Genomic DNA, 21317 nt, shown 5'->3' with positions numbered 1-21317 from the left:
TCATTAGCATGGAAATTTTTGCTTTCTTAGAAAGCTGTTGTCACACGAGGAGTAAAGTTTGCTGCCGCTTCTCCATAAGAAATCTTTTGCTACATTTTCTGTAACTAAGAAGAAAAGTAAGAAGAAAGCAATGTTGCTTTTCAAGGAGGACAATATGTTGGTTAAGTTAAAGTAGATCAGAAGTCAGTGTCTCTTTAGAATAGAGGTGAACTTCAATGTGGTTTTGAAAATGACTGCCAAAATAATTTGGAATTACCAGATCCACCATTCACAAAACTGCTTTTTTGCTTTGTCCTTTCTATGAGGTAAGATTAACCCAGTGGCTTTCATTGGGGTGAGTCATGGCCAATGAGTGATATCTTGGTGCTTCAAGCAGTTTTGTAAAAAGCATACGTAATCTACATTCACTTTGTGTTTGTTGTCTTTTTATTCACAGACGGTGATGAATTTTCAGACGGAGACAGGGTACAACCCCGGCTTTAGGAAACGTGTCGTTGTTGCTCGAGCTCAAGACCCAGTGTTAAGTAAAGCTCCCCAGACAATTCAGCCACCCCGCAATCAGGTACACCCTGCCACACCACGTCAACCTGCAGCTGCACGAGGTGCTCCCACAACAAGAGGTGCTCCACATGTTCAAAATGGACCTCCCATTACAACTTCGAAACAGGCACCAGTGCAAACACAACCAACACCAAAGGGTCCTCCAGTATCACATGCTCCAACAGTGTCTCAAGCTCCTCCCATGCAAACTAGACCGCAGGGTGGCCTACCACCACGTCAAGGTGGTCCCCCACAACACCAGAGTGGCCCCCAGCACAACCAGAGTGGTCCCCCACATTACCAGAGTAGGCCCCAGCAACACCAGAGTGGTCCCCCACATCACCAGAGTGGCCCCCAGCAACACCAGAGTGGTCCCCCACATCACCAGAGTGGCCCCCAGCAACACCAGAGTGGCCCCCAGCAACACCAGAGTGGCCCCCAGCAACATCAGAGTGGTCCCCCACATCACCAGAGTGGTCCCCCACAATACCAGAGTGGTCCCCCAAATCACCAGAGTGGACCCCCACATCACCAGAGTGGACCCCCACAACACCACAGTGGTCCACCACATCACCACAGTGGACCCCCACATCACCAGAGTGGACCCCAACAGCACCACAGTGGTCCACCAAATTCCACTGGAACCTCCATTCCAACAGTTGGACAGGATTCCGGAGGACCTTCAAATGTAGATCGGCATGGATACCCGGTAAGAAGGAACAGTCTAAATATGTTCATTCTAAGCTTACTGTCCTCTTGCTCTCTGTTCGATGACATAGCATCGGTCACCATCAACAAGTTTGAACACACGCAGTACATACATTGCTAATTTCAGATGATTACTACCCTGGCTTACCACTAGGCCCATAGCACTTTTCATATCAGATGAAGCTAACTTAATAATATGGGTATTTGGTAATTTCTCTATTTTAGAGAAGAAATTTTTGCTAGCCTATTGGCTAGTGTTTGTATTCGAGTGGAGAAGAAGTGCATTTGCAAGGCAGCTCACAAGGGTTATATAATTTAAGAAAAAATATCTACTTTCTGAAGTAACTACTTGGTTCTTTCTTATTTCTCTCTCTAAAAGAGTGTTTGCCTTCACATGATGAAGTACCAAAATTTAAGGCAAATGATGCCTCCTGTTTTACCTTTCATAGTACAAGTTGTCTTTGATTAAAACAAACACCCGAGTATGTTAAGCCTGACTCAATGAAGTCATTGCCAAATTGGATGTTGTTTTGTCTTCCCTTTCATACGATCAATTGTGTTCTTTTAAAAGTAAGGCTTTTTTAGGCCAAGATCATGTGTAATATCAGCTCAAATACACACAAGATCACTTCCAAACCTCTAACTGAGATCATGTGTAGTAACTATTCCCTCCTGAGTGACTCATGGGTAACTCAATTGACGTAGCAACTGTCATGATTACATTGTTGGAGTCTTGATGTAAGGGGACTAGGGTTGTATCTTCATCCCCAGCCTCTATCTTAGACAAGTTTTCTTAAAAGTTACCTATTAAACCCCCCAAAAAAAGGCTTATTGTTTTCTGACATACCAGCAATACATCAACCATTAACTTTCTTTTACACCTGTTTATCACCAGATCCAGCAAGTTCAGTCTTTAGGCTATCTACCAAATCCAAGTCAGAGGTTTCCAGGTGAGCTATCTATTAAACTGATGGGTATTACTCTAAAAACAAAATCATTGGTTCATAGCTTGAAACAGGTGAATTAGAGATGGGGGGGGGGGGTGGGGGTGCCATCACTTTGAAAAGGGGGAATGAGCAAGCGTTATGTTACTGCTCCCTTACTGGTAGTCCACAACATTGATAGATCATTCAGCTGGATCCATATTAATGAGAGTGCCATGCAATCAAATATGGAGCAAGTATTTATTCTGTATATCTCACAATCTGTTTTAAACATTTCATGTTACTTTTTTTTTTCAAAAGTTTGAGATAAAATATTGAAATTTCTGCATAAGTTTTGAAATTCAAAACTACTGCAAAAAAGATGAAAATTTGAAGGAAGTTTCACCAGTCCAAATTGCAAATGTCACATCTTGGCCATCCCCAAATCCTGCTAGGTTTCTTCTTTGCACTGCCCCCCCCCCTCCCCACTGGTTGATGTAGGAATTTAACAAGAGAAACTGACTCAGGCATTGTCACTTGTTGACTTGAAGTAGATGGTTGTCTTTCATAAGCATATTCCACTTCTCACCAGATTCTAGCTACTTGAGAAAAAGTACCTAAAAGTAAAAGGCCTATTATAATAAAAAAATATTTTCAAAGATACAATTAGTTAGCACTTACCATCAACAGTCAATGACAATGCTGTTATCTGCAAAGCAGGCTTGGTCAGGTACTACTACAGTACTACTACATAAATGTGGTAGGTTTAGGCTAAAGGGTTGATATTTTCTTAGAGGAGCAGACTATATTCTCTAGGTGTTGGTGATAAAGAATCATACAAGGTTGCAAATGCAACAGGCTGTTCTAAATATATACCATTGGTTTTATTGCAGGACCAAGGGGTGTTCGTCCTCCCAGACACGTAGTGCCCAGAGGACCTAGGCCATATCACCCTGGACCTCATTTTAGAGGTCCATCACCAATGCCTCGAGGACCTATGGAAACCCACCGGCCGCAGGTCGGTCAACCTCACCCACAACGGATTCCTTTGGCAGCAGAACCGCGCCCACCAATGGTAATACCATCAGCAGCTCCACCAACATCTACATCTATACCAGACTTTTCAAGGCCTCCCCCAGGTGCGATGCACCAGCACCAAGGCCATACTAAAGCTGGTGCTCCACTTGTAGCTGTAATGGATACAGTGCCACCACCACCTGGAGTACAGGGCCCACCGCCACGTGGTGTACAGGGCCAACCGCCACGTGGAGTACAGGGCCCACCGCCACATGGAGTACAGGGCCCACCACCAAATGTCCCAATCCAACATCCTCATCCAGGTATTCCTAGGGGACCCCTACTACAAGGACTAAACGGACCTTCAGGGCTAAATGGGCCACCAAGACCAATGATACCACCAGGGACAGAGCTACCACGGTTTCCACCACAGCAGCGGCAAAGTGTACCCCCACAGCATCAAAGGGGACCACCTCCTGGAGTTCCTCTTGCAGCCCCTCCTCATGCACCTCCCGTTATGGGACCACCTCCGCAAGTACCTTCCCTTGCACCCAGGGCTTTCCTCCCAGGCCCTGCACCAGAAATGCACAGAATATCAGTAATGCAATCATCACTGAGGCCAATCCCTGCTGCTCCTTCCTTTGGATTACCTACTGATGCATCTGGAACCTCAAAGCCTCCCCCTGTGGGACCAGGAGGAAGACCATTGACAGAGGAAGAATTCTACTTGGAGAAATTCAAACTGAAGTAAGTTTTGGTCATTACCATAGTTGGTACTTAGTTGGTACAAGTTATATATTGTCAGATTGATTTTTTGTTCTGATGCTTTGCATCCATCGGAACCTATGCAGTCAAGTTGGCCTTTGTCTGTATGTGACGCCCTAGCTTGTAAACACGGTATCTCTAGAAGGAAATATATGATTGATGTCATACTTTGTAAATTTGTTGGGAGATGATCCCTAATGTTTGTGGTGGGACTAGCATCCATATAAATGAGTGGGCGTGGCTTAACTTAAAATATCAATATATCTTCAACCATATGTCCGAGTTAGTTCATACTTGGTATGGTGATTGAACTAGGTAGCAAGTACCTGTTCTTTGCGACACCAATTTTGACCTAATTAATATTTATGAGTGGATTTGACTTAATGGGAAATCTTCAAAACAGCTTGTAAACACAGCATTTCAACAACTACAAGTCATACAATGTCATACTTGGTAGGTAGATGCCCCATGATGTGGATATGTGCCCTATTGTTTTGGCTCCCATCTCATGGATATTAATGAGTGGGCAAGGGCTTACCATAAAATTCTTAAAATGTCTCTGCAAATGTATGTCCAATTTAGTTTATACTTGGAATGGTGATGTAACTACATTTACATCTTCTTTGCAACAACAAATTTTACCTCATTAATATTCATGATGGGTGGGGCTTTCTGGGAAATTGTCAGAAACAGCTTATAAGCATGATATCTCAACAACCACAAATTGACTCGATGCCATACTTAGTAGGTAGATGCCCTCTGATGAGTAGATTGTGTTTGGTTCCCATGCCACGAATATTAATGAATGGGAAGGGCTTAAAGTAATATTTGGTTCATGCTGGTATGGTGATGTTGGTAGAAAACAAGCACATTTTTTCATGACATTTCCATCATGTCATTAATGTTCATTAAATTGCAAGAAATGGCTTTTAAACACAAGTCAAGAAGCAAATGTTCCATGATTTTTATCCTTGACATACAGTATTAGGGTTGTCACACTACATTCATACAATCAACTGTGGTGTTTTTTTGTGTGTACATATCATGAATATTAGTCAGTGAACATTAAATTCTTAATCAGATATCTCTGAAACAGAATGTCTAATTAACTTTATACAAAGGTACTTGGATAATGCAATGTCAGTACAATATATAGACACAGTACTTGCTTATGAGATCATAAAATTTGTCCACATTAATATTCATAAATTTATATAGTTTTATACAATGTCACTAAATATACTATGTCATGATAGCTAATTCTTGGTACCTTCCTTTCTATGTTGCTGCATTAGTCAATACATAATCTCTCTTCATTTTGGTGTGCACCAGTTCATGAATATTTACATGTATAGCTTACCATACTATGACTTTGTTTGGGCATCAGAACCACAAAACGTTTTCGTTGTCTGGGTTTGCAACAGAAGTTGGTTAAAAAAGAGATCAGATCTGTATGCCTGTTTGAAAGTTTCCAATACATTTTGACACAAGAAAAGGGTTTCACTGACATGTTTTATATGTTTGATTATTTTCTGCAGAGCAATAGCAGCTGAAGATCAAGAAATGGATCCCTATGAAAAGATGGCACTTGAGTTTACAAGAAAATTAGCTGAAGACAAAGAAAAGAAATTAAGGAGACCATCAAGGTCACCTTCAAGAGGTTCCAGAGGGTCGAGCCAGTCTTGGTCGAGAAGCCGTTCACGTTCTCCCTCCAGAAGCACACCTCACTCTAGGTCTCGTTCTAGGTCACGTACACGTTCAAAAACACCCATCAAATCTCGATCCAAGTCAAGGGAGAAGTCCAAGCCAAAATCGAAGAGCAAATCAAGATCAAAGTCGCGTGACAGAACCAACGAGAAGCAGAAGAAAGCATCGTCTAAATCCCCTCCTGCTCAAAGGAAATCCCGCTCAAAGTCCAAAGGTAAGGAGCGTTCCAAGTCTAAAGGGAAGTCGCCTAAACCCAAAGGGAAGTCTCGATCTAAATCCCGTGGGAAATCTCCTACTCAGGGCAAAGGTATAGCTAGGTCCAAGTCACGTGGGAAATCGCCGATCAAATCCTCTAGGCATGGCCGCTCTCGATCCAGAGACAAGAAGAGATCACCAAGAAAATTGCGAAGTCGTTCGAGGTCGAGGACGAGAAGACTTTCAAGAGGCAGGTCTCCACCTCCGAGGCTCAGGCGGTCTCGCTCATTCTCAAGGGGGAGGACGCCTCCTCAGATGAGAGGCAGACCAATTCCACAGGGCAGGCGTCGGTCACCTCTCAGACCTTACTACCCAAACAGGACGCCACCTCACCTCAGGGGTAACTTCCCACCACAACAGGAGCATTTTGATTATAGAGATGATCCCAGGTATCCACAGAGGTATCAAGGTAGGAATGAAGGTCCACCATCTTATGATCCCAGATACCCCGACCAGCAGCATTACCCTCCTGCACATCAACAGTACTATGACAATGCTCCGCCGCCGTATGATGTGAATTCATACTATGGACATGATCCGCATTACCAGTACCCTGCTGCACTGGCACCACTCCCACTGCCGCCAGGTGAGTCCCCCCAAGACTACGATGCAAGATATAGAGACTACTATGGTGAACGGGGGGGACCAGACGGGTATCCACGAGGTCCCCCTCCCGGTGTATCCAGGACACCAGAGGAGAGGCAACGGCTCCCAGAGCAGGATGAAAGGAGGGAAAACAGATCCAGGGAAGATGATAGGAAGAAAAGGGATGAAGGTGGAGATAGAGAGAGAGAGAGATACAGTGAGCGACCTAGGAAAGATGAGAGTGAGCGACCTAGGAAAGATGACAGTGATCGACCTAGGAAAGATGAAAGTGAGCGACTTAGGAAAGATGACAGTGAGAGACCTAGGAAAGATGAAAGCTCCAGAAGGAATGAGCAGGGTTACAGTCGGGAGCATGGCAGAGATGGTGAAAGGTATTCTAGAGCTTCAGGGGAAGAGGGTAACAAGAAAAGGAATGACCGTGAGGATCAAGCAGAATCGAGTCCAAGAAGGGATCACAAGGGGAAACACATGAAAGGACATTCCAAAGAGCGTGAGCAGTCCAAACAGGAGTCCTCTAGGAGCAGTAGCAGTAAGACTACAAAGAGTAGTAAAGATCACCACAGCGACGAGAAGAAGGAGGAGAAAAGCAGCACTAAGCACGACAAGCATTCCAAGGATGACAGCCATGAAAAGAAAGAGAGTAAAACTGTCAAGGTGTCAAAGGAGAACAGAGGTAAAACAGAAGCACATGAGCATGACCACGAAGAGAGGAAATCAAAGAAAAAGAGGAAGAAAGAGGAGACGGCAGAAACAGGCGAAGAGGAGGAGGAGGAACATTCAAAGAAACCCCACAAGATGAAGAAATCAAAGAAAGGAGAAGATGTGTCAGGTAGTAAGAAGGAGAAGGAGAATAATAAGCATGATAAGCTCGATGAACAAGCAACTGAGACGAAGAACAAGAAAAAGAAAAAGGTCAAGTCAGAGGTTAAGGAGATGGACAATGTTAAAGATGACCCCCATAGTCAAGTGAAGTCAGAATCCCCTCACCTGAGGAGTCCGTTGAAATCTACCGTCAACTTGGTTGGATACGAAAGCCCCAATGAGAACGCCAAGCTTAAGGTGGCTTCTTCGGTAACGAGTAAGATCGTCACTCCGCCAGTTCCTCAAGATGAAAGGCGGGTGGTCTGTCGATCGGAAGAGGCAGATCCTCCCAAGGAGGCTGTCGTGAAATCAAAGGCTGTTAAACATGAAAAGAAGACAAAGAAATCTTCTAAGGGGAACAAAAGTGGAGAGAAAAAGCACAAAACAAAGGTAAAGAAAGAACCTAAGCAGAAAGTGGGAAAAGTGAAGAAACCCAAAGTTGAACAGATTGATGAAAAGGAAAGTGCTAAAAAAGATGAGGAAATGGTGGAAGTTCCCCTGTCAAAATGGGAACGTGAAGATGACGAAGACGACGAAAACGAAAGCGAGGGAAGTGTCAGTAACCAAGAACCTGTCCCAAAGCCAGACATTAAACCAAAGGTTGAAACTAGTGCCAAAGCCGAGCCCAAGGCAGACGCCCTGACTGACGTCAAGACAGACGTCAAGACAGACGTCAAGACAGATGTCAAGACAGATATCAAGACTGAAGGTGAGACCACGGAAAGTAAGAAGCCAGAGACCAAGGAACCTCAGAAAGTGAAATTAGAGGAGCAAGTGTCTATACCAGGCGAAGAGTCATTTGAACCTGATTATGAGGAAGAGCTAGAAGGTGAGAATGCTGCAGAACCTGTACAGGTGCCTGCAGAAACCAAAGAAGTGAAAACCGAGGTGAAGCAAGAGAGCAAGAAGAACAGGGAGGACAGCAAGAAGGTTCTCAAAAGAGAGCTGGAAGAGGAGGGGAGTGATGAAGAAGATGATGAGGAAGACGATGAGGAAGAAGAGGAGGAGGAGGAGGACGAAGAAGAGGAAGAGGAAGAAGCAGAGAGCCGGAAAAGAAAGCATGAGAAAAAGAAGAAGAAGAAGAAAAAGAAAGTGGTCTCCAGAAGCCCATCTCCAAGTTCCCAGTCCGAGAGGAGTTCGAGGAGCAGGAGCAAGGAATCGGACAGCAGTCCCGAGCGGAGCGAAAGTCCATCGGAGAGCGAGCAGAGCGACTCTCAGAGCCACTCGGCATCAACGTCCGGGTCGCCTTCCCCAGAGAGGAAGAGGAAGGCCGACCATTCTCGAAAGAGGTCTCACAAGAAGCACAAAAAGCACAAGAAACACAAGAAGAAGAGCAGCAGCAGCGGTGGTAAGAGGCGGGCATCAGAGAGCAAGTCGTCATCGTCACACCATCATAAGCATAAGAAATCAAAGAAGAAGAGACGGAAATGAGTTCGTACACTGGGCTTTAATCATTTGAAAAACTGCAGAACAGCATGTCAAGGATTGCAACATGTGCATCGGTGGGTGTTTAGAATTACATTTCATACCTGGAGAGGTTCAGGGGATATTGGAAAGAGGCATAAGGTAGCTGTCAATAACATCATGGGTGACCTTCCTTAAATTGAAAACCAAATTTACAGAATACGCGTGTGTGAGAATGACGGTGAATGAGTCATTGAGCCTAGAAATTCATTTCTTTTTCATATTTGCTGTTTTTTTTGGGGGGGGGGGGAATTCTCAATAACATGGTTACAGGAATAGAAACAAATATGAGAGCAAGAAAACCATATTAATTACATCTATAGCATGTGATGCTGTTATCTAATGATGCTTAAAATTATGAAACGTGATTTAGGAATACATCCTTATATCTGACAGCCAATGAGAGGCGAGTAGGATCAGTAATCTACAATCCTCAAGTTTCACATAACAGATCTTGGAGGTGAAAGGAAACGACACAAATGTATGTTACTTTGAAAACAAATAATACTGCCCAGCATCTAGACGATGGATGCAAAGGTTTGTGTGTATTGATCAGACCGTCAATTATTAATACCTTTTCTGTGTGTGCTATTCATCATATGTTAGCTATCTGATATATCATGATGTAATATTTGCACTAAAATACAGACAATAGGTGGAGTTTTATGTTGATAATCCTTCTAGGCTGACTTTTCTATAAAAAAAAAGTCAATACTGTCACAAAGACTGTATTGTGACGACAGTTGGAGAGCTACCTGGAATTTGAGATAGTGTTGTATGACCGTGTTGTTTCTAGAGCAATCAACACTATATGCAATGTCAAATGTTTTCATGAGGTGTAATTGTACACAGGTATCACAGCTTTTTAAGGACCTAGGGAAAATGCTTCTCACAACTTGCATTTTGTTTTTGTGGTGGTTATATCATCTTACGAAGACAGCCAAGTAACCATTATTCTGAGATAAAGGGTTTACTCTGTGGGCTTGAAATAGTGCAACTGCAATGGGTTTTAAATTGGCTCTGACTAGTTTGGTAAACATTTTACTCCTTAAATGTAGTGCAAGGAAAGTATTGAATGAGGCATGTAAGTATTGAGTACAATATTCTGGCAGTAAATCTAATGGTGTTGATTGATGAGGAAGAGATAGCCATTTGCTGAGTAGGGAGAGAATTGTAAGAGGGATGTGCATTGCTTGCAGCTTGTTAAAGGTTTTAATTCTTTATCATTTTCAGTTTTCATATCTGATGTGATGCCCACCTAGTACAGGAATTAGAAAGTAGGTTGCAATTTTTTCTTTTCATTGTTCTATTGTTGGATACAGCACCAGTATTCCTTTTTGGATGCATAAGTTTTAAAAGCTTTGAAATTTAATTCTAAATATGATGTCTTGCAATTTGAAACAGGCTGCATGACAAGTTCACGAAAGAATCTTGCAATTTGTCTTTTGCATAAGAAACAGGTTAAAAATTTGCTCTTTTTGGATAGGTTAACACGTTGCTATGATGTTAGATGTTATGAACAACACAAGATTTATTTTACACCGTTTTTGTTGGAAGTGCAATTGCAGTAGACTTGACACATTTTTGTTGAACAAATCTTACCATTTGTTGAATTGTGAATAATGATAGCTGTTTCATAAAAACAAAAATATGAGAAAAGTTTGCCTTTGTTTAAAATTTTTTCTCAGCTTCAGTGAAGTAAGGACTGTACATAAAGTAAATAAGTTGTATCATGATATGTAAATAAGTGTAATGTATGTAAATAAATCACTTCAAGGGCTGGAAATATGCCATCAAAGTAAGCAATCATAGTTTTGTTTTTTTAACTTGTTTCCTTTTTAATTTGTTGTCTTTTTAGTCCTGCTACAATAATAAAAGAGTTTGTGATCACGACTGTGGAGCCAGCCCCCAGTAGTATAATAAAACTTGCACTAGTCTCATATTGCAAACTGCGGCCAATTTTACCATTGATTTCAACCTAATGAAGAACCTTACCACCGTTTTTTATTCCTTGCCTGTGGCTTAGGGAATCTATGCAATTGTGTGTATGTGTGTGTGTGTGTGTTTTAGACTTGCTTTCTAAACACCATAACTCAGATGGTGCACTCTGGTGTTCTTTATATATTTGTTTACCTCCCATTTCTTTTTACTGACATATTAGATCTGCTTGTCATAATGTTAAGCTTTAAACTATTAAGGTCTTAGTGAATTCTGTTTATTACCTGAAATTTGTTGATATCTAGGGTTACCATATATCTAGAGTTTCCCCAATAAAAACCATATTGCTGTCTTTGATACATGTGACGTTTCCAGGTGAGCACACAAAAATGGCAGGATTTTTTAGGTCATTGAACACATGCAATAAATACAATGGAAGAACTAGTGACAGCAATTAGGGAAAGTGGCTAATTGGTTGAATTTGAAAACAGCATTAAATTGAATGGCAATACAAGACCTAACAAGGCATACAGCAATTTCATTATCATTTTTGTGTGGTACGCTGCAAAATTAATTTCCCCTTCTAAGAGTTTACAGACACCCCTCCCCCCCCCCCCCCTGTAGGCAGCAAAAATTTCCTTAAAATATGGTAACACTATGGTGTCTCAAAATCATTCCCCAGAGAGCATTTTGATTATTTGCTTTGTAACTCCTTCCATTCTGAAGTTTCTTTTAGAATAACACCAACGAAATTGATTTGATCACGGTCATTGACCTGTTTCCCATATGTACCTTTCTCGTTGCAAAGATGGGTGCGGCGAATCTGTACGTAAGATAACCAGAAATACCTTTAAAATGACACCAAAGAGACTAAAAATTATTTTCGACGTTGATAATGATGTCTTTTAAGAGACACCGTAGATACGTTGCTCGGTAGGGTTTACTGCAATAGTGGCGAATGGAGACCAAATTCTGCACTTAGTGGACCTAATGTTATAGTCGTGCATTGACCTTGAACAGAGGGGCCTACCGTGAAAACGTACGGAAAATTCATCCCTTAATATCTCAGCGAGACGATTTCACTGGATACAGAAATACGACTCAAAAGTGCTAAGATGTGCTCATTATAACACTCATATTAAAAGATATGTATGAAAAGCAGATTAAAGGTATGATGGAAACTCAAATTTGGACCAAAAAAACGATGTCCCTACGGATGCCGTCTAGTGACATTTACATAATTTGTGTGTAGTAGGTTCTGTAGCTCTTTCGTGGAAAAACTTCGGAATATACTTAAAGTTTAGAGTTCCTCCATGCATTAGATTAATGAGGGACATAGATCATCGCGTTTTACGAGGAGGGAGGCCTTTTTTAGTTATTGACATTACTTCTGGGTGATAGGTACTGTAACTCTTTCTTGGAAAAAGTTTGGAATATGCGGATAACTTGGAAGAAAGTTGCGAGTTCCTCCCATACATTAGATTAATGAGGGACCTAGATCATCACGGTTTACGAGGATATCTCATAAATTAGGTGTAAGAGAATCGGTGAGTGTGAGGTTGAGGCCGGGTAGGGCAGGATCGGGGGGGGGGGGGTAAATGACGATGTAACAAGGGGACCTGATAATTCGTTCTATATGAGATTTGAAGAAGAAAAAAACATATCTGTAAGTAAATATCATTACTGCCTGCCCTCGTTGATTTCTTTTAACCCCAAGTTAGGCTTATCGGAAGACTACCCCATAAAACAATGCTTTAACAAAGAGATTCTTCTAATTGATTACTTCAAACTGTAACTTTCACTATTATTTTTGGAAAAAAAAAAAAAACTTTATGTTGGGAGACTAAGTATAGATAAATTAAGTAGAACAAAGATCGTTGCGTGCTGCGTGTAACGAGGAAGCTTCCTACATTAGGATGAAAAGGTATCGGATAGGGTGTGGTTGGGTAGGAAGTTAAATGACGGTGTAACTACGAAATCAAAATCTTAGTGATAAAATAATTACTGCCTGCTCTTGCTGATATATTATTAGAATTAATGTCTCTAATCATTAGATATTCCTTTAACAAACGGACGGGGGGGGGGGGGGGCAAACTAGACGGATTTAAGGGGAAGAATGATTGGAAGCGCAGTGTTAGAAGAGAAGGGGGAGGGAAGGCGGTATTTTTGAACGATTTGGGTGAGCGTCTGTAATGACTCGTCATGACATGTTATCGCGAGCGTTAAACATGCTCAAATAAAATGAATGAATGAATGGGGAGAAATTCATGTCACTTTTCAACCTTTTTTTTAAACAAATTGATCGCTAGTAATCCTGAAAATTGATTTTATCACGGTCATTGTCCTGTTTCTCATGTGTGCCTTTCTCATAGAAAAGGAGGGAGGGCGAATCTGTACGTAAGGTAATCAGAAGTGACACCAAAGAGACTAAAAATTATTTTCGACGTTGGTAATAATGATGTTCTTTAAGAGACACCGTAGATACGTTGCTCGGTTGGGTTTGCTGCAATAGTGGCAAATGGAGACCCAAATCCGCATTTAGTGGACCTAATGTTATAGTCGTGCATTGACCTTGAACAGAGGGGCCTACCGTGAAAACGTACGGAAAATTCATCCATTTATATCTCAGCGAGACTATTCCACTGGAAACAGAAATACGACTCAAAAGTCCTAAGATGTGCTAAATATTACAATAACATTAAAAGATATGTATGAAAAGCAGTTTAAAGGTATGATGGAAACTCAAATTTGGAACGAAAAACGATGTTCCTACGGATGCCGTTTAGTGACACTACTTAATTTGTGTGTAGAAGGTTCTGTAGCTCTTTCGTGGAAAAACTTTTGAATATGCTTAGAGTTGAGAGTTCCTCGATGCAGTAGATTAATGAGGGACATAGATAATCGTGTTTTACGAGGAGGGAGGCTTTTTTTAGATATTTACATAACTTCTGGGTTATAGGTACTGCACCTCTTTTCTTGGAAAAAGTTTGGAATATGCTGATAAGGAAGAAAGTTGCGAGTTCCTCCCATGCATTAGATTAATGAGGGACATCGATTATCACGGTTTACGAGGATATCTCATACATGCAGTGGCGGCGGAACCGGGGGGGGGCTTGGGGGGGCTCAGCCCCCCAATGAAAAAGTTGAGGGGGCAAATGCATGATAAGCCCCCCCCCCCCCCAATATATACCAAGGCTCCGAAGCGTGCATCTGCCCATTTTTCAATGCATACTTGTCGATCTGTCCGATGCACACGTATACTATATAGGTGTAATAATTTTAGTAATTGCTGGGGGACCCTGGTCCCTCGGCCCGTCCCCTGGCTATAGACTACATTGTCACCCCAACCGCGTCTTCACGCCCCGTGAAAAGTGGAAGCAGTTAGTGTGAGTACCGGTAAGCGTAACACAACTTCGTCTTAGGCCAATGACTTGCCTCATTTCAGCCAGTTCTCCAACATCCCCTTACTTAGTGGCGGAGCGTCCATATATACAGTCAGGGGCGGATCCCCCCCCCCCCTCCTGACGGACTCAAATGGACTGCTGGCGCCCTTTTCAGCTTTTCACTACTTTTAACTTATTCGCGATTATTGACTATTTTATTGCGCTCTCATATACGTATTGACATTTGTCATATTCTGTTGGTGTAATTTTCCGACAAAATGGCGACGACACCTATTTATTCTCCGTTTATCTGCAAATTAGCAAGGCCCGGAAAGGGTCATTTCCTGCAATCTAGGGAGTAACTTTACTCAAAAATTTTCTGTACGCTCCGCGACAACCTGTGGTGGCGCTCCGCTTAGTGTCGAAAGCGCCCCTACAGACTATTCTTGCCCCCCTGACCAATACCCCTAGCTCCGCCACTGCCCTTACTACACTCAAAAACGTCTTTGCGAGTACACTACGAGTAATAGCCACTCTCATAAAACACCATCGAATATACAAATTACAATGTTTTTACAGACTTTTACGTGCAATCTGAGAAATTGCAGGCTTGAGACCCATATTTTAGGGCTAGGTATTCGCAGCATAAAATACTCGGGAAGTGCCGTTTCCGGCCATCTGGGGCTTTGAAAAAACCCAAAAATTTTTTGTACGCTCCGCGCCAACCGATGGTGGCGGTCCGCTTAGATAGTCTCCACACATTGGCCCCCCCAATAATTTTTCCGTTCCGCCGCGCCTGCATACATGATTAGGTGTAAGAGAAGCGGTGAGGTTGAGGAAGGGTAGGCCATGATCGGGGGAGGTGGGGGGGGGGGTAAATGATGATGTAACGAAGGGGACTTGATAATTCGTTCTATATGAGATTTGAAAAATACATATATGTTAGTAAATATCATTACTGCCTGCTCTCGCTGATTTCTTTTAACCCTAAATTACGCTTATCGGAAGACTAGGTGGATAATACAATGCGTTAACAAATAGATTATTCTGTGTAGCTTTCAATACTCTTTTTGGGGAAAATATACTTTATGTTGGGAGACTAAGTAAGGATAAATTAAGTAGAACAAAGATCGTTGCGTGCTGCGTGTAACGAGGAAGTTTCCTACATTAGGATGGAAAGGTATCGGAGTGTGTGTGGTTGCGTAGGAAGTTAAATGACGGTGTAACTAAGAAATAAAAATCTTAGTGATCAAATAATTACTGCCTGCACTTGCTGATATATTATTAGAATTATTGTCTATAATCATTAGATATTCCTTTAACAAACGAGGTTCGGTTGGGGGGGGGGGGCAAACTAGACGGATTGACGGGGAAGAATGATTGGAAGCGCAGTGTAGGAAGAGAAGGGGAGGGAGGGGCGGTATTTTTGAACGATTTGGGTGAGCGTCTGTAATGATTCGTCATGACATGGTATCGCGAGCGTTAAACATGCTCAAATAAAATGAATGAATGGGGAGGAATTCATGTCACTTTTCAACCTTTTTTTAAAACAAATCGAGCAAATTGATCACTTGTTATCCTGAAAATTGATTTTATCACGGTCATTGTCCTGTTTCTCATGTGTACCTTTCTCATAGAAAAGGAGGGAGGGCGATTCTGTACGTAAGGTAATCAGAAAAACCTTTAAAATGACGCCAAATAGACTAAAAATTCTTTTCGACGTTGGTAATAATGATGTTCTCTAAGAGACACCGTAGATACGTTGCTCGGTTGGGTTTGCTGCGATAGTGGCGCAAGGAAAACAAAATTCGCAATTAGTGGACCTAATGTTATAGTCGAGCATTGACCTTGAACAGAGGGGCCTACCGTGAAAACTTACGGGAAATTCATCCTTTTATATCTCAGCGACACTGTTACATTGGAAACAGAAATACAACTCAAAAGTCCTAAGACGTGCTAAATATAACAATCACATTAAAAGATATGTATAGAAAGCAGTTTAAAGGTATGATGGAAACTCAAATTTGGACCAAAAAACGATGTCCCTACGGATGCTGTTTAGTGACATTTTCATAATTTGTGTGCTGTAGGTTCTGTAGCTCTTTCGTGGAAAACTTCGGAATATGCTTAAAGTTGAGAGTTCCTCCATGCATTAGATTAATGAGGGACATAGAACAATGCGTTTTATGAGGAGGGAGGCTTGTTTTATTTATTTACATAACGTCTGGGTAATAAGTACTGTAACTCTTTCTTGGAAAAAGTTTGGAATATGCGGATCACTTGGAAGAAAGTTGCGAGTTCCTCCCATGCATTAGATTAATGAGGGACCTCGATTATCACGGTTAACGAGGATATCTCGTACATGATTCTAGTGTAAGAGAATCGGTGAGGTTGAGAAAGGGTAGGCCAGGATCGAGGACGGTGAAGGGGGGGGGGGGTGAATGATGATGTAACGAAGGGGACTTGATAATTCGTTCTATATGAGATTTGAAAAAATACATATATGTAAGTAAATATCATTACTGCCTGCTCTCGCTGATTTCTTTTAACCCTAAATTACGCTTATCGGAAGACTAGGTGGATAATACAAATAGATTATTCTACTTTAATTACTTAAAACTGTGTAGCTTTCAATACTCTTTTTGGGGAAAATATACTTTATGTTGGGAGACTAAGTAAGGATAAATTAAGTAGAACAAAGATCGGTGCGTGCTGCGTGTAACGAGGAAGTTTCCTACATTAGGATGGAAAGGTATCGGAGAGTGTGTGGTTGCGTAGGAAGTTAAATGACGGTGTAACTAAGAAATAAAAATCTTAGTGATAAAATAATTACTGCCTGCTCTTGTTGATATATCATTAGAATTATTGTCTATAATCATTAGATATTCCTTTAACAAACGGGGATCGATTGGGTGGGGGGGGGGGGGATGCGGGGTGGCAAACTAGACGGATTTAAGGGGAAGAATGATTGGAAGCGCAGTGTAGGAAGAGAAGGGGGAGGGAGGGAGGGGCGGTATTTTTGAACGATTTGGGTGAGCGTCTGTAATGATTCGTCATGACATGTTATCGCGAGCGTTCAACATGCTCATATAAAATGAATGAATGAATGAGGAATTCATGTCACTTTTCAACCTTTTTTAAAAAAATTGAGCGAATTGATGGCAAATATTCATGAAAATTGACTTGATCACGGCCATAGTCCTGTTTCCCATATGTACCTTTCTCGTTGCAAAGATGGGTGCGGCGAATCTGTACGTAAGGTAATCAGAAATACCTTTAAAATGACACCAAATAGATTAAAAATTCTTTTCGACGTTGGTAATAATGATGTTCTTTAAGAGACACCGTAGATACGTTGCTCGGTTGGGTTTACTGCGATAGTGGCAAATGGAGACCCAAATCCGCAATTAGTGGACCTAATGCTATAGTCGTGCATTGACCTTGAACAGAGGGGCCTACCGTGAAAACGTACGGAAAATTCATCCATTTATATCTCAGCGAGGCTATTCCACTGGAAACAGAAATACGACTCAAAAGTCCTAAGATGTGCTAAATATTACAATCACATTAAAAGATATGTATGAAAAGCAGTTTAAAGGTATGATGGAAACTCAAATTTGGACCAAAACACGATGTCACTACGGATGCCGTTTAATGACATTACATAATTTGTGTGTAGTAGGTTCTGTAGCTCTTTCGTGGAAAAACTTTGGAATATGCTTAAAGTTTAGAGTTCCTCGATGCAGTAGATTAATGAGGGACATAGATAATCGTGTTTTACGAGGAGGGAGGCTTTTTTTATTTTTATTTACATAACTTCTGGGTTATAGGTACTGCACCTCTATTCTTGGAAAAAGTTTGGAATATGCTGATAAGGAAGAAAGTTGCGAGTTCCTTCCATACATTAGATTAATGAGGGACTTCGATTAACACGGTTAACGAGGATCTCTCGTACATGATTAGGTGTATGAGAATCGGTGAGGTTGAGGGAGGGTAGGCCAGGATCGGGGACGGTGGGGGGTGGGGGGGGGGAAATGATGATTTAACTTAAGGGGACTTGATAATTCGTTCTATATGAGATTTGAAAAAATACATATATGTTAGTAAATATCATTACTGCTTGTTCTCGCTGATTTCTTTTAACCCTAAATTACGCTTATCGGAAGACTAGGTGGATAATACAATGCGTTAACAAATATATTATTCTACTTTAATTACTTAAAACTGTGTAACTTTCACTACTCTTTTTGGGGAAAATATATTTTACGTTGGGAGACTAAGTAAGAATCAATTAAGTAGAACAAAGATCGTTAACGTTGCGTGCTGCGTGTAACGAGGAAGTTTCCTACATTAGGATGGAAAGGTATCGGAGAGTGGGTGGTTGCTTAGGAAGTTAAATGACGGTGTAACTAATAAATAAAAATCGTAGTGATCAAATAATTACTGCCTGCTCTTGCTGATATATTATTAGAATTAATGTCTCTAATCATTAGATATTCCTTTAACAAACGAGGTTCGGTTGGGGGGGGGGGGGGGCAAACTAGACGGATTGACGGGGAAGAATGATTGGAAGCGCAGTGTAGGAAGAGAAGGGGAGGGAGGGGCGGTATTTTTGAACGATTTGGGTGAGCGTCTGTAATGATTCGTCATGACATGGTATCGCGAGCGTTAAACATGCTCAAATAAAATGAATGAATGAGGAGGAATTCATGTCACTTTTCAACCTTTTTTTAAACAAATTGAGCAAATTGATCGCTAGTAATTCTGAAAATTGATTTTATCACGGTCATTGTCCTGTTTTTCATGTGTACCTTTCTCATAGAAAAGGAGGGTGCGGCGAATCTGTTCGTAAGGTAATCAGAAATACCTTTAAAATGACACCAAAGAAACTAAAAATTATTTTCGACGTTGGTAATAATGATGTTCTTTAAGAGACACCGTAGATACGTTGCTCGGTTGGGTTTACTGCAATAGTGGCGAAAGGAGAACAAAATCCGCACTTAGTGGACCTAATGTTATAGTCGTGCATTGACCTTGAACAGAGGGGCCTACCGTGAAAACGTACGGAAAATTCATCCATTTATATCTCAGCGAGACTATTCCACTGGAAACAGAAATACGACTCAAAAGTCCTAAGATGTGCTAAATATTACAATAACATTAAAAGATATGTTTGAAAAGCAGTTTAAAGGTATGATGGAAACTCAAATTTGGACCAAAAAACGATGTCCCTACGGATGCCGTTTAGTGACACTACTTAATTTGTGTGTAGAAGGTTCTGTAGCTCTTTCGTGGAAAACTTTGGAATATGCTTAAAGTTGAGAGTTCCTCGATGCAGTAGATTACTGAGGGACATAGATAATCGTGTTTTACGAGGAGGGAGGCTTTTTTTTAATAGATATTTACATAACTTTTGGGTTATAGGTACTGCACCTCTTGTCTTGGAAAAAGCTTGGAATATGCTGATAAGGAAGAAAGTTGCGAGTTCCTCCTCCCATGCATTAGATTAATGAGGGACATCGATTATCACGGTTTACGAGGATATCTCATATATGATTAGGTGTAAGAGAAGCGGTGAGGTTGAGGAAGGGTAGGCCAGGATCGGGGACGGTGGGGGGGGGGGTAAATGATGATGTAACGAAGGGGACTTGATAATTCGTTCTATATGAGATTTAAGAAAAATACATATATGTTAGTAAATATCATTACTGCCTGTTCTCGCTGATTTCTTTTAACCCTAAATTACGCTTATCGGAAGACTAGGTGGATAATACAAAAAGATTATAATACTTTAATTACTTAAAACTGTGTAACTTTCACTACTCTTTTTGGGGAAAATATACTTCAAGTTGGGAGACCAAGTAAGGATAAATTAAGTAGAACAAAGATCGTTGCGTGCTGCGTGTAACGAGGAAGTTTCCTACATTAGGATGGAAAGGTATCGGAGAGTGTGTGGTTGCGTAGGAAGTTAAATGCCGGTGTTACTAAGAAATAAAAATCTTAGTGATCAAATAATTACTGCCTGCTCTTGCTGATATATTATTAGAATTAATGTCTCTAATCATTAGATATTCCTTTAACAAACGAGGTTCGGTTGGGGGGGGGGGGGGTGGGGGAAACTAGACGGATTGACGGGGAAGAATGATTGGAAGCGCAGTGTAGGAAGAGAAGGGGAGGGAGGGGCGGTATTTTTGAACGATTTGGGTGAGCGTCTGTAATGATTCGTCATGACATGGTATCGCGAGCGTTAAACATGCTCAAATAAAATGAATGAATGAGGAGGAATTCATGTCACTTTTCAACCTTTTTTTAAACAAATTGAGCAAATTGATCGCTAGTAATTCTGAAAATTGATTTTATCACGGTCATTGTCCTGTTTTTCATGTGTACCTTTCTCATAGAAAAGGAGGGTGCGGCGAATCTGTTCGTAAGGTAATCAGAAATACCTTTAAAATGACACCAAAGAGACTAAAAATTATTTTCGACGTTGGTAATAATGATGTTCTTTAAGAGACACCGTAGATACGTTGCTCGGTTGGGTTTACTGCAATAGTGGCGAAAGGAGAACAAAATCCGCACTTAGTGGACCTAATGTTATAGTCGTGCATTGACCTTGAACAGAGGGGCCTACCGTGAAAACGTACGGAAAATTCATCCTTTTATATCTCAGCGAGACTATTCCACTGGAAACAGTAAAACGACTCAAAAGTCCTAAGATGTGCTAAATATTACAATAACATTAAAAGATATGTTTGAAAAGCAGTTTAAAGGTATGATGGAAACTCAAATTTGGACCAAAAACGATGTCCCTACGGATGCCGTTTAGTGACACTACTTAATTTGTGTGTAGAAGGTTCTGTAGCTCTTTCGTGGAAAACTTTGGAATATGCTTAAAGTTGAGAGTTCCTCGATGCAGTAGATTACTGAGGGACATAGATAATCGTGTTTTACGAGGAGGGAGGCTTTTTTTTAATAGATATTTACATAACTTTTGGGTTATAGGTACTGCACCTCTTGTCTTGGAAAAAGCTTGGAATATGCTGATAAGGAAGAAAGTTGCGAGTTCCTCCTCCCATGCATTAGATTAATGAGGGACATCGATTATCACGGTTTACGAGGATATCTCATATATGATTAGGTGTAAGAGAAG

General features: G+C 41.2%; 1 protein-coding gene across 2 annotated transcripts in view; it reads left to right on the top strand.

Annotated features, from left to right (window-relative positions):
* The window catches only part of LOC139959995 (uncharacterized), a 32681-nt gene extending 22033 nt beyond the window's left edge, over positions 1-10648 (top strand). For both annotated transcript variants that reach the window (XM_071957973.1, XM_071957972.1), the window contains 4 exons: positions 437-1249; positions 2144-2198; positions 3065-3935; positions 5492-10648. In XM_071957973.1, coding sequence (XP_071814074.1) covers positions 437-1249; positions 2144-2198; positions 3065-3935; positions 5492-8813 — 5061 coding nt within the window. In that variant the 3' untranslated portion in view covers positions 8814-10648. The remainder of the gene's footprint in view (positions 1-436; positions 1250-2143; positions 2199-3064; positions 3936-5491) is intronic.
* The last annotated feature ends 10669 nt before the right edge of the window (positions 10649-21317 follow it).

Source organism: Apostichopus japonicus, chromosome 19 (assembly GCF_037975245.1).
Source record: "Apostichopus japonicus isolate 1M-3 chromosome 19, ASM3797524v1, whole genome shotgun sequence".
NCBI classification, from domain to species: domain Eukaryota; kingdom Metazoa; phylum Echinodermata; class Holothuroidea; order Aspidochirotida; family Stichopodidae; genus Apostichopus; species Apostichopus japonicus.
This window is presented reverse-complemented; position numbering and strand designations above follow the sequence as displayed.